General features: G+C 40.2%; 1 protein-coding gene across 1 annotated transcript; it reads left to right on the forward strand.

Moving 5' to 3' along the window:
• Window positions 1–7,701: 7,701 nt before the first annotated feature.
• On the forward strand, window positions 7,702–13,610 carry urp2 (urotensin II-related peptide). Its single transcript, XM_069521364.1, has 5 exons — window positions 7,702–8,270; window positions 10,903–11,199; window positions 11,473–11,507; window positions 12,009–12,162; window positions 12,333–13,610. Exons 1-5 carry the CDS (start codon window positions 8,192–8,194, stop codon window positions 12,362–12,364), a joined length of 597 nt encoding a protein of 198 aa, XP_069377465.1. The 5' UTR covers window positions 7,702–8,191; the 3' UTR covers window positions 12,365–13,610.
• Window positions 13,611–14,417: the final 807 nt, after the last annotated feature.

Here is a 14,417-nt window from a genome sequence, read left to right on the forward strand (position 1 = left end):
CCAAATGCTGACACAGCGTCTCCAGAAAATATTATCAGCACAACTCAAATGCTCCGGAATAAATCGCTAATCAGGCTGCATTTCACTTCAACTTGGTAATCCTCCATGAGATGCAGGGTTTACAGATCGCCAGTTATATCGCAGGGCTAATATGTAGAGACCAGAAACATTCTCACTAAATTAACCTCTCGGTCAATTGAGAGTCACAATCTGTATGACTTTGGAAAGTGGGAGGCCAGAGGACCTGTAGAAGAGAAAGAACATTCAGCCCTTCCCATCAGCCTTAGCTGCACCTCATATCTCCTACAAGGGGGTTATATATAGATATATATAAAGAAATATGGCAGGGAAGGTTTTGGGGTTTGTATGCAAGCTTAGTGTGATCGATGTTGGATAAAAGTATCCGGACTGGTGGAAGGTGAGGGGTTGCCTATGGACGAAAAGTGGCATCATGTTGTGTTTCAAAGACCGGAAAAGAAACAAACATTGCTCGGGTGCGCCTCAACTTGTCTGCAGGCGCAAATAAATTTTGTTATACACGCGGAGAGGACGGCCAGTGGCCTGCGGCTTTGGCTCGCACGTGCACACACATACACACACACAAACACAGAGTGTGGTTTGAGTGTTTCAGCCCCCAGTGAACCACACTGGCCTCTGGTGAGCCACAGAATCCATGAGGTGTAGAGTGACAAGCTCACTCTCCCTCGCTGCCCTCCACACACACACCTACACACATATAGTTATTCTCGCAGCCTCGTTCTTTTTCTCATAAATTCATATATACAAAAACAAAAATACCAATATTAGCTAAATCTCTTAAAACAACCACTACGGACATTAAATGCCCTGTGATAGCCCGTTTACTGTAAAATCCATTATACTGGAATTGTAACTTACTTTAATTTAAAAGTATTAGTGATGCATTATTTTCTGTCCGAGCATCAGAACCTCCTCACAGAGTCTGTGTGTCTACATTTTAGAAATATTCGTCTTTGCAGACAAACCCCCATGAGCTTCATTCAAAGAAAGAAAGAAAGAAAGACTGGGTCTGGCTTGAATATTACTTTAAGCTAAGCTGCTTTCGGACATGCACTGAAGTCTGGATAATCCTCTGATATAGAGGGTTGCATGTGAGATAGATAGATAGATAGATAGATGGATACTTTATTGATCCCAAAGGAAATTCTTATAACACAGTAACCATATGTTCAAATTGACCTGAGATGAATGTAAATCTAAATGTGTGCAGAGAAATGAATCTGCAATTGAAACAATTGAAGCAAAGTTAAACCTTTACAGAGAAATTAAACATTTGCAAAGGATTTAAATATATGGAATGTGCAGGAATATTAAATATTGAATATTAAAGTAAAAAAATTGCAGAAAATGTGCATAGAAAATAAATATAGAACTGTTAAGTTAACCCGTGCTTATCGTCTATGCAAAAACTATATAAAAACTAGAAAGTAACTGTAGAAATAAAACATTTTCATACAACTAGAAAGTACATTAAAAATATTAAGTGACCGTAGAAGATTGAGAATGATAAATGTCAGGTTCTGCAAACATTCTTCGGAGCTTCTCCTGCCAGCCCCTTGATAAGAACTCCAGATAATGCCTTAATGAGCTTCATGTCCAGACCCAATTGTCTGGACATTTTCTGGAGTTAATAGCTGAGTAATCAACTCGGTGCATACTATAAATAATACTTAAATGAAACAGATATGGAGTTATCAGTTCCCACAGCATGTGAAATGCTTTATGACAGCAAACATGTGAGTGAACCTAATCAGCGGACAACTGTCTGCTGACTCTGCATGAACATATCAGCTCTCCTTGGAAAGAATGAGATCATAAACATTCTTTCTTATGTCACTGACCACCTGCAACACACACACACACACACACAGGCAACTCCTCGCCTTCCATCAATCGAAATGCTTTTATCTAACAAAATGCAACACAACCATAACATCAGTCACATTAAGCTACAAATGCACACAGCTCACGCAAACTCATACACACACACACACACACATACAATATCTATCATTTTAATCACAGTGGGCATGCGCATCCACTTTCTGTCTCTCTCTCTCCCTCTCTCTCTGTCACTCACACACTTACACACTCACACACTCACGCGCACGGTCAGGTCGTGCCCTTCTCGTGTTTCCTTTGACACATGGTAATAGATTCCGCTGTAGCTCTACGCCTCGGCTAAGTGGCCTCACCTTTCACTGAAAACAAATCACTCCCTCACTCCTGCGTTCACACACACACACACACACACAAACTTCTTTCCCACCACCAGCTCTCTCTCTCTCCATTCTCTTCCTGCCCTTCCATTTTCTCTTTCACCCTCTCTCTCCCTCTCTCTCCTCTTCATCCCCATCTCTGACCTTCCTCCTCCTCTCTCTCTCTCTCTCTCTCATCTCTCTCCCATGGGTGCTCTCCTCTTCCGCTCCGTCACTCAGCCCACCATTCTTTTTTTCCACCCCATCCCTCTCCTTTTTTGTCTTTTTTAACTTTGATTTCGGTAAAAGGTGAAAAAAGCTTCAAAGTGTCATTCAAAATTAATCCCTTTAAAAATAAATGCATTATTATGCATCAATTCCATTTTACAATGCAAACTGTCAATTTTTCGATTTTATTAGAAATGATTTTCTTACTGGCTTTAACTTTTATACTAGTATTAATATATTATTAGTATTTTGCCTATATTACATTTTAGTTCATGTTTTACTCCATACTTTAATTATTTAAGTTGATTTATATAAAATTTAGATTATTTTCAATAAATATTATTTGTATAGCAGACCTTAAGAAGAACAAACCTCTAGCAGAATAAATTAAGTTAATTATGAATTATATTCATTATCAATATGGTCAAAGTTTAACAATACATGTGTCATTATTATTATACCTTATTTGTTGTTGTAATCTATATTCACTTTTAAATTAATATCTCTTGAAAAGTAATTACTTTATTCATAATTCGCTACATAACAATGAAGATTGGATTGTTATTTTCCATCCTACAGTTCTATTTGTAAGAAGGATTCTATTCTAAAAATCTTTTTCCAGATAGATCACAGTATGTTATTCCTCACTGACAGAATCTAACACTAACAGGATTTTCCTGCTTTCGATTCAATGAAAATTAAAACCCGAGACTTCAAAATCAAATTACAAATGTTTGTAAAATGATAAAAGAAAACTGAAAAGTGCCAAATGTCCAAATTCATCTTTGTATTAGAGATAGAACATTAAATTATATATATACTATTTAATTTATAGTTTATACAATGAAAATCTAATTTTGATATCTTTTCTGTTTCCATGTTTCCATCCACAAGCTGATTTCTGTCTCATTCCTGGACATTGTCCAGTTTTCATTCATAGTGAAATGACAGGGTGAAGAAAAAAACTGAACAGATATAATTATTATGACTATTATTTTAATTTAAAGTGTTTATTTATTAAGAACAGTTCTATATTCATTATGTAGTTAATTGGTGTTATATCATAAACATAAGATTACTGAGACATCCACCATCAAAGTTAAATGAATAATTATGTGATTTCGGGTTGCCATTATTTATGTCCTCTAAGATATTTGGCTTTCCAGTAGAATCCAATAAATTTCCCATGAACTTCAAATATCCTATTGTACTTCATGTCACCTCTATAGAAAATATATGTGGATATTTGCATTGTGTATTTATTTAAATACCCTGGAAAATGTAACAGTTGCCAACATTGTTCTGTTGTATCTTACGATAAAACTTTTGAAGACTGTCAAAATTTCTTATGTAAATGGTCATTAAAATGCATTAAATATAATGGATGGGACAAAAAACGTATTTTGAGATATCAATGCAATAATTTCATTGTTGTGGGTGTAGATGTACGATGTACTGCAATGGTTACAAAATCATGTTGTTTTTAATTTTGTTCTTTTTAATTCATTCATTTATTATTTACCTCATTGTTCTATTTTCTTTAAATACCAGGTCAATCCTCAAGCAAAAATTTAATTTGTTGACCATAGTAGGATAATAAACATGTTAGCAACATGTTTTTTAAGAGAGTATTCATAAATAAATGCATTTATTCAGCTTGAGGTGGAACGAATCCTTTACTGTGCATCATATGCTTCATGGTCAGGGCTCATGCTGGGTGTCTGTGGCTCTGGGGCTTAATATAGAGGAGGACTGCCCTCTACAGGAGACAGGACAAACTGGAAGAGGTGAACACATGTAAATAAAAGAGGAAATATTTGAAGTGTGTGTGTGTGTGTGTGTGTGTGTGTGTGATCCACACAAAGGGAAGAGGGAGTGAAACAGTGAAAGGTGACACTCAGTATTAATATCCCATCTTTCGCTCTTTAGTTGTCAAAGTAATTATGACAGGAGCAAAGAAAGAAGCTCGAGGACAAACAGACACACAGGAGATCAGTGTTTGTCTCCCATGTCCAACGGTCTGTCTCTGAATCAGACAAACTTGCTTTAGTTAAAAGCTCTTCTGACCAGATTTCTCTGAAAAATATATTTTTTTTACAATGATTAAAGTAGTGTTAGTTCAAATTAAGTTTAATCTAGATTTAATGTCTCTAGTTGTCCAAAAGTTATTTTTTTGTGTTTTTCTATTTAGTTTTTAAATGAATATATATATATGCATGCATGCCTGATATTTAATCTTGTGAAGGCCCCCTCCACACCCTCACCTGGACACTAGGTGTCCCTGTTCTTCTTTTCCCTGAGCCGTAGGTGGAGCTGACTTCGGCTACAATCGGTGCACACCTGGGCCCGGTGTGCTCTGCCCTTTAAAAGGCCTCGCCTCATGTCTTTCACTGGCGCTTTCGGAGGGACAAGGTTGTCTCTCCCTGACTCCCACTTTGTTTATGGACACACGTTGAGTTTCCTGTCTTGCTCTGTGTAAATGGATGTCTTAAAATATAACCGTCAACATTTGTCCCTTGTTGTCACACTCGTTTGAGCCTGGTTGTGACAATCTGCATGCTTTTGTAAATGTTAAGAGCTTCCACTCTGTGCAGGCCAACATGGAGAGAATGAGGCAAACCCACAGGCCATGTGAACTCAACCAGGCTAACTCTTTTTTAGCTTATTGCATTTCACTGCACATTGTGCTATGTATGTATTAAGTGTATAAGATTTAGGTGAAAGGGATCTATAGGCAGAAATTGAATGTAGAATAATCCTCATGATGTTTTTCACTAGTTCGTTTCATCTAAATTGTATGAATTGCCCCAGAAAAGTCCCTTTATATTTAAATACTTTATATTTACATCAAGGGGACCCTCTCTACGGAGGCCGCCATGTTTTTTACATTAGTCCAGACTGGACAAACTAAACACCTTTTGAGTTTTTATGACAACTGAAGCTACCACAGGTTCTTTTTCATGTTTGGGAGGGGAGGGTGAGGGGTATTCAATGCAGCGCCTGCCAATGCGACAGCTAAAGAGGTCCTACGGGTGTAAAGGAAAGGGAGTAAATGGAATGAGAGGACGTGGAATTGCAGCAGGCGAGCATGGAAGGAGAGATAGTGGAAAGACATGGCGAGGAGGATGACTGCATGCTGAGTTGGAAAAAGAGCAACAGAACAGCCACCATGGGAGAGGAGGGCTCGAGTGAACCTAGGTGGCTGTGGACGTGTCTCCACGAAAAACCCAAGAATTTGGATTATTGTTATTTATGTGCACATATATCATAGTCATTATAAAAAGAATTGCTCATGAAAAATGTGTCCAGAAATGGGAAGAAAACTGAGTTAATGCAAATGAGCTTTGTGTCAACAGTTAGTGTTTGTCCTTTTCCGGCTTTGACCTGCTCCGCAAAGAAATGGTTTCCCCAGTTTGGTGTGAAAGAAGTCGACCCCATCCGACATCTTTGGGATGAGTTGGAACACTGACCACCCAGCATCAGTTGAGAGGCTTCGATCTGGAAAACCTGAGAAAAATACAGAGAAAAGAGACCGCGCCACTGGTTGGAAGGGAAACAGCCAGAAATATGTTGACCATAGTGGAATGACTAGTAAAAGCTCAGTGTTTGCAAATGCTGGCCTTTCCTTTTCTCCTGTGTGTGGATGAGGCAGATAGATGGAGGCAGGAGACATGTCTGACAGAAAGAACCAAATTCATCACAAGGCGAAAGAGTTCCCCATCTAAGACCAGTCCAATGCTGGCTTAATTTCTTGTAATCAGTTTTATTTGGTTTTATTTTTCCAGGTTTTGACAGAGCTATCTGTGAAATAGTATCCACCTCCAATCAATTCTCAATGAAAATGATTCTCACTGCAGAAATATTCCCAATCAAAACTGTGGAATCTGTGGAATCTGAGTAGTTCTACTTAACCGGGAGGTTCGAGATAAGGGCGAATTACCCATGCAGCAACACTCTAAAGCTGACCGCGAAGCAATCGGGCATTCAAAAAGTTGTGGCCTTAAACCCATAACCTCACTACCACTCATTAAAAAAAGTCGTGACCAAGGATTTTTACTTCCAGCAGATGTAACCAGACCGGACTTCAATTTACCTGAGTGCTGCTACATTTGTGTTTTACCCGAGGCTGCTGGGAGCAAATCTGCAGAATCTGGTATCCTTCTCTTTTTTCAATAAATACAAAGGATGATTAAAGGGAAGAAGTAGATGAAGAAAAAAGAAAAGAGGCCAAGAGAACAGAGAAGATGGATGAGCTGAGGCCTCAAAGCCTCAAACTCCTTCACTTCCTGTCGTTCTAATATCTCTTACACACACACACACACACACACACACACACAGTGTATTGGTGTCAAAGCTATGCAGACAGACAGAGAGCAGTAATGAATGAGTGGATGTTCTCAAGCTGAATTCTCTTCACCCAGCAACTGACACACACACACAAACACACACACTTCATATTACTCTTTGCAATGTTCATTTTGTCGTCTCAACCTCTCCTTCACAACGGCATCCAAATCCATTCATCTTTCCTTCAATCCATTATCGTGGGTTGGATGTTGGTGGTTATTTGTGGCCATTGGTGAGGTGGCATTCTGTCGTCACTCTGTCAACTTCCTGTCTGTCGTCACAATGAACAACACAGAGAAGACAAAAACCTTCTCTCGGTCTTTTGTCATTTGGACATGACTTCTCAGCCTTTCTGTGCCCTTTGATGTGCATACCACGCTTCTTTTTACAATGTGTGTGTGTGTCGCTCATCCTTTCTTCCAGGTTCAAACTGACCCGGAGATTGTGTGTCTGTGTGTGTGTGTGTTTGTGTACATGAGTTTACCATGTCGTTTTCTGTGTTTGAATGTTGTATTTGTGAGCCGTGTGTGTGTGTGTGTGTGCGCAGTCAGTGTGGCTCCAGGTCCTCATGCGTCAGAGGGCCTTTTTCTTTCTGTGGCCCCTGAGCAAACATATTAAGAACTACCTTATCACTGCTTATACAGCCAGGGCCACACACAAAAAAATGCACACATTAAATACAAGCCTAAATACACACCACATTCACAAAAAGACAGATTTGACTCCAAACACACAAAGTTCGCAGCCAAACTCCCCAAATGTCACAGGTCCATAAGGAGGCGGGAAAAAGGCGGTGCTAGGGAGTCTTCCAGGCCAGTCATTGGTGGATAATGAGCCATCAGTCACACTTTTAGGGGCAAATTCTGGTTTATAAAGGCGAGATCGTTCGTTTACAGTTGGTAGGAACGCATCCGACTCAGTCTTGACAAGCCTTCTTCAAGAGGCGCATCCATGTAAAGTGAACAGAGGGACTCATTTTGTTATACAGAAAAAAAGAAAGATATTTAACGGAAGAGTTGTTGAGAAGACGTGGAGCTAAAGTAGACGAAAACCTGTGTCGGGTTGAGAAACAGAAGGAGAATCATTACGCAAGAGGATCCTTGTTGTATCACTTTCAAATCAACTGAGCTCTGAACTCTAAAAGAAGAAATACAAGCTGCAGAGCAACTTTAAAATCACCTTAGCTTAATGTCTAAACAATCTGCAAGATCTACAACGTCGGCTGGAAGGTTGAAGAATTGGATAGACACGTGGATCACAGATAGAAACAACACATACTGAGAACTTATTTAACTAAAGTGCTCCAGGAAAAGAATACTGACCGAATCCAAACTTCAACTGGTTTGTTAAGTCAGTAAAGGCGCTCGGTTACAGCCACGATGATTCACAGAGCAGCGGCAGCCATGATGATGCTGACGATTCTTAGGATTGGAGTAGAGACGGCACCCACTGAGAGAGGTAAGTCATCTGTGAGATAACAAGTTAGAGGTGGTTGGTGGTTTTGGCCAATTGGAAAGAGTACAATGAGATCTGTGTAGGTGGTAGAGCCAACACTGTTGCTGAACAAACTGGAAACATGTTCAGTAATAATGCATTATAACTTTCAGGGCCATCATTTTCAGAAAAGTAAGATTTTGATTAGAGCAAGTACAGTCGTAAAAAAACTCTATCATACATCACACACTGTCGGCACAGTCATCAGGGACAATGTGGGATTCAGTATCTCGTGCAAGGACATTTCGGCACGTGGAGCCAGCAGCCTTTTTGTTTGTGGATGAGCTGCTCAACCTACCGGGGTACAGCCGCTGCGTGGACTAGATCAACGTATCCTTAAAGTTTATCATCAGGTGATATCAGATACATAGATTCTAATCAGTGCTGGCCGTTGTGTAGATTCATTAGCAGTTCTTCGAAGGTTACGTTTAAAAATGTTATCAAGTCTAATATCCTTGTAATTATATTTATATTGGATGATTCCAACAGACCAATGCTAACATTTAGAGCCATTTGCCTTCCTTCACCTTGTCCAAGTATTTCATTACCTTACATAAACCATATGTGTTCCAGCCATAACCAGTTATTCAGTGCCGTCAACCACTGCAGATTTTGAAAAGATTCAAAGAGTCATCTAAGAGCATCACTCTTTTTTTTGGCTTTGATATCCATTATCACCAATCCTACTTTACTTAGGAAGTAAGTGTTTTTTAGGCATATATATCATATATAACAGATAGTAGAGAGGGAGGCTGGACTGGAAGCAGCAACACTCTGAAGAACATGTGTTACATACAACACTGACAATGGTACAACAGATTAGGCCTTGAATGGATTGAAAGCACTCAGAATAGCAACTCGAAGTCCACAAACTTGGATATAAACGCTGTAAAAGCTTTACAAAAGAGAAGACATTTGCTTTTCTCCACAGCGTGACCTACTCCTTTCATTCCTTACGAAACAACACAAGACAGAATCTACTCATACATGCATGTGTGTGTGTGTTTGTGTGTGTGTGTGTGTGACACCGAGCGACATTGTTGCACAAGCTCAGACGTCATCATGCACACACATAAACACATCTCATACAAGTCTTATGTCACAGCTTAGGGTGCCATGACAACTCTTCTAGCAACCAGCAAAGCATTGGAATCCAACCAAAATAGCGTGTGTGTGTGTGCATGTGTGTGTGAATGGGGGGGGTGTCCTGTGCATGCAGAAGCTACAACGAACAAAAAGACAGGGACTGAAAAAGGGAAGATGTCAGCAGAAAGATGGCTCTCTGCTTGGACCCATACACTGACTTGTCACGATTTAAAGGCTGTCTTCTTTGGAGGACGCAGAGGCCACAAAGGCCAAACCAAATCAAGATGGTGTGGTCTCCAAAGGCTTTCCATGATCGCGTCACAGGCATTTCCTGCCCTCGTTGCAGTTGCCAAGCAAGTTGAAGTTGGACACGACGAGAACGTTTAAATGGTTTTTAGCAGTTGTCCTGTAAGCTGTTTGGTTGAGTTGACATATTGGATGTCACCACCATTGCCTCTGTTAAAGATGGTGCGTCACCGCAATTGATCCTGGGATAGGTTGAGCTGGAAAGGATCAACCCATAGGAGCCCTTGTTTCCTTGGGGTTGAAAGAATGCATTTGTCCGTCACATTTGAAGGAGCCTTCGAAAAGGGACAGTAGTGCAGCTGTGATGCGGTTGCTCTTTAAATGAAGCCCCTGAAGGATCCGGCCCCCGAAATGAGACACAGCAACTGGAAAAACACATGCACATTGTCCATGCTGCAGTATCTAGACCTGGTTGTGAGCAGGCACTTGTAAAAAACTATTTATATAATAAATGTGGATGAATTCAACATTAAAATGGACAAAATCATCAGAAATAATAGCAACTGATGAAGGGTTCTTTTCCAGGAGGAACACACGTCTTAGTTCAGCCTGTCCAGGACCACAGCCTCTTTGTAGCACGACTTGGCAGACTTGTCCTAGAAGGGCCATGGGTTAATTATATCTATAGTTTAAAAAAAAAATTAACATTGTACTTACCACAGTAACAGGGTCTGGCAACATTGGGGCGTTAAAGGATCAGTGTGTAAGATTTAGGTGAAAGGGATCTTTTGGCAGAAATTGAATATAAAATAATCCTAGTGATGTTTTGACAAGTGTGTTTTATCTAAATTGTACGAATTGTTATTTCCTTTACCCTAGAATTGGCCCTTTATATTTAAATACTTTATATTTACATCAGGAGCGGGTCCTCTATATGAAAGCTGCCATGTTTTTTACATTAGCCCAGACTAGACAAACTAAAAAACACCTTTTGAGTTTTTATGACAACTGAAGGCTGCAACAGGTTCTCGTTCATGTTTGGAAAAGGAGGGTGAGGTGAGGGGTGTTCAGCTGCAACATGCACCTTCACCACTAGATGTCACTAAATTCTACACACTGTACCTTTAAGACATGTTTGGGTATAGATGCTCCACTTGGCTTTATTTAGTTTTCCTAAAAAAATCAGAGTGTCTGATCACATTAGACTGTGTACTAGTGCCACTAACAACAAAAAGGTGACCATTTATTTACCTTAAACCTCCAGATCCTCTTGCCAAGCTCACTCACAAGTCAGCTGTGCCAGATAAGTCTTCGGCACTGAACCTGAGCCGCTATCTGAAACAGTGGCTAGTGAGTACCAAAGCAGCCGGACTGGACGGGACGACAAAAACCACTACAGGGACTCTCCCTGCCAGCACCAGGGCTGGGAGATGGAGGAGCAGCTCTGAGGAGGCCGGTCCAGGTAGAACAGCCCACATGCTGAAGATGATCTCAGCCCTGGAGGGGCTGCACAGGACATTGAACAGCACGCTGAGCTCACGGATCACCATCATGCCTCGAGGTAAAAAAAATCTCAAATTGGTGGAAGATTCTTGAAACACTTGAATTCATTGTAACATTAAACAAGTGCAGCTGCAATGTGTATTGCATAGAATATTGCAATAATGCCACCAGTGGTGTAGTAGTATTGACCACAGTGTTGCAGTTGGCCTGTCACTTGATCGGTTGTAGTGTAATATGGTATTTAGCAATTGTGGTCTCCAGAGGATGCATCTCGCTGACTTTGCTGAATCCCTGATTTTTCCCTGACGTCTATTTTTTTCTGTCATTACAGCACATGGCAGAGGTTCAGGACGAAAAAATAAAATGGTGAGTTCATGTAAAATATTTGCACTCATACTTTGCCTTAATTACTCTATTTATTTGTATATTATTTGGCTAACAAATATGCTGGAAGTGGTATTTGAAGATACCACTTCTGGTGGATTTTGCATGTTTGCAAGTAGAACCTGTTGTCGAGGGACAAAATTTGGGGGCAAGAACCTTCCTTTTCTAGTTTGACATAAGAAATGATGAAGAAAATATTTGCAGTTGCCCAAGAGGCTAAAGAGAACTTTGATTTTTCATTTAGGGATAAATGCTTGATCAAATGTGACGCTGGTGTCCAAGCTACAGGGTGATATGATGTAAGCAGGACCAGTTTTTAAGCCTGTGGGAGAGGGGACCAGTCAACGATGTCTTTACATTCAAAAGCACAGAATGACTAAAATATATAATCAAGTAAAGATACAGAAGAGAGAAAACATCCAGAGGGTTTCAGCTCTCTATATTCACTCCTCGTACTTTTTTCTGTTGCTGCCTTGGACAAAGCTCCCCAACGCTGAGGGAGGGGTGAAGCCCACCACTGCACCCCCAGCAGACAGCACTGCGTCCAGAGCGAGCGCAGACGTCAACGTGCCCAGCCTGACTGGTCGCAACTTCAGGAAGTCCCTCCCACCACAGAACAAGAAGACTAACAAAAGAGGTGAGAGGCAAATTCCATTTTATATCTCTGCAAGGAGGTCAACATGTTGTATTCACGTTTTCAAGCAGCAGTCGGAAGATGTGAATAATTGTTGGACATTTCAAAAAAAAAGGTTTTATTATTTGTACTTGTATATGATGATGTTCTTCTTTTTTGTGTGTCTTCAACAGTGTGTTTCTGGAAGTACTGCTCCCAGAACTGACCACGTCCCAGCCAGTGTTGACCTGCTGCTGGTCCACCTTTTAGCCCTCCTCACCCTCCCCATCCATTTATCATTCCATCCATCCGTCCGTCCACCAAATAACCCCCCTAATATAAAATGTTTCCAAATGACATGAAATAAAACAGTAATATGAAGCAGCTATGTTTCATAAATCCAATTTACAGGTTGAAGTTTGCAAAAGCAATGTACATTGGAATAAATATTCATTTAGAATAATAAATTGTCACTTCAGCTGTAACGCAACTGCAGCTGAGTTACGTCGTTAATAATTCACTGACAAATTCTCTAAAAAACTTAAAGAGTGCATTCGATGTGACAGTTTGTGACAAAAGCGGTTTTAGAGCATTTTAGTAGGTACAAGATTAGCACTCATTTACATTATGGTGTTGGTTCACATCCAGTTAAGTGATGCTTGCTGGACCCAGAGTCTTCACTGCAGATAGGTTAAGAGTTTTTAAGTTTGCCATCGTATAATGCATATCTGCCACTATAACCAATTGATTAATACATATGTCCTTGTTTTGGTTTCCAAATTAACAAATCTGTTTTTGTTGCTGCATCTGCAACCTTTACGGTTTTTTATGTCGCACCGTCACTGCCAGGTTCCGGTGCATTGTTAGTGACAGCCGCTGTATTACACCGTGGCTTGTTAGACCCAGGGAGTCAGGGAGAGTATGTTTTACATTGGATGTGAACTAATCCACCCCATGCAGTATTATAGTCTTAAAAAAAAGAAACTGTTTGTAACTTTGATTCATTTAGATGAATATGTGTACAGATAAATTAGTAGAGTATCGGTGTGGGCCTTCAGAAGCTGAACGTGCTTGAACTGTGGTTTCATCCATCCCTTCATACATCCATATTCATCCCTCCGTCCCCGCCGCCCGTGTCCCTTCCTCTCCTCTGTCTCTCCTCTGACCTCTGAGTGCTAAGAGACTGTCGCCATGGCATCAGAGACCCCTGTGGCCCCCTCCCTCCAACACCGGCGCCAGCCTGGACTCAGACCTTTTCATTCACTCATTAATTAACACGACTGACCAATCAAAGAAGACGATGTGCGCCTGTGGCCGGCGCATGAATGCCTTTTAACCCTCTCTTTTCCCTTTTGAGACAGACACACGTCATTTTTGTATGTGTGTGAGCGAATTTCAAAATAAAGTTCATCTCTGGCATGGCAAAACCCTGCTGTCACAATAAAGATTGATATTTTATTTTTCTACAATGACACTCTTGTTAGTTGTTCATTGTGTAGACAGGTCACATGACCAGTAAGAATACTTCATTTTATCATAGAAAGTTTTCTTTTACAGTGTTTTAGAAAGAAAATACTTTTATGAGTGTACAAAATAAGATTACTGCAAAATTAGCTGTAACATGGCCCTCACATCACTAAAGATTACATAGCAGCTGAAATAGAATCCATTGCTCCATTCAAGTATTGAAATATAGAAACCTGTAGATGTGAATCGGCTGTTCCACTGGAGTATAACTCTGATTCAATGAGGATGAACTCTGGGTAATTCATTTATTTCCCAAACTGTAGATTTACTGTGCCGCACCTCTGCAGTCGTAGTATTTGAAGTGTGGCTCTACAGATTGTTATTAGTCTCAACGCGGTAAGAACAGTGGGGCATTCTTCCTGCGGATGTTTCTATGGTAATTGAGCTGTATGTGTTTGCTGTCTGGGTGTGTAAACTCTGGGTCATTACATTCTGGGGGTTTCAACAGAGGTCACTTATCACTGTTGCCCCAGTGATGCGTGCGTGAGTCTGCACATGCTCGAGTGTTTACACGTGCTTAAAATGTGTTGAATATACTTGCTCTTGCGCAAACAATTATTTTTGGATTCTTTGAGCAAAGAGTGATGAAGTATTGCTTTTAGCAATGTGTGCTGGAGAAACCATTTAAAATGATAATTAACACATTTTTATTTTTAAAAAAAGATTTTGATATCTGAATGAAGTCTCTTATAGTTTAGGACTATACCCAACGAAACTCCAGTGCTGTCCCTTCCATGCTATGATGGAAATCC

Source organism: Paralichthys olivaceus, chromosome 24 (assembly GCF_024713975.1).
Source record: "Paralichthys olivaceus isolate ysfri-2021 chromosome 24, ASM2471397v2, whole genome shotgun sequence".
Taxonomy (NCBI): domain Eukaryota; kingdom Metazoa; phylum Chordata; class Actinopteri; order Pleuronectiformes; family Paralichthyidae; genus Paralichthys; species Paralichthys olivaceus.

Bases quoted from the DNA above. Each gene is read 5' to 3' on its own strand.
- urp2 (XM_069521364.1), top strand. From the start codon at position 8,192: ATGATTCACAGAGCAGCGGCAGCCATGATGATGCTGACGATTCTTAGG. The intron at 11,508-12,008 runs GTGAGTTCATGT...CCTTGGACAAAG, and splicing joins CAGGACGAAAAAATAAAATG to CTCCCCAACGCTGAGGGAGG. The intron at 12,163-12,332 runs GTGAGAGGCAAA...TGTCTTCAACAG, and splicing joins CAAGAAGACTAACAAAAGAG to TGTGTTTCTGGAAGTACTGC.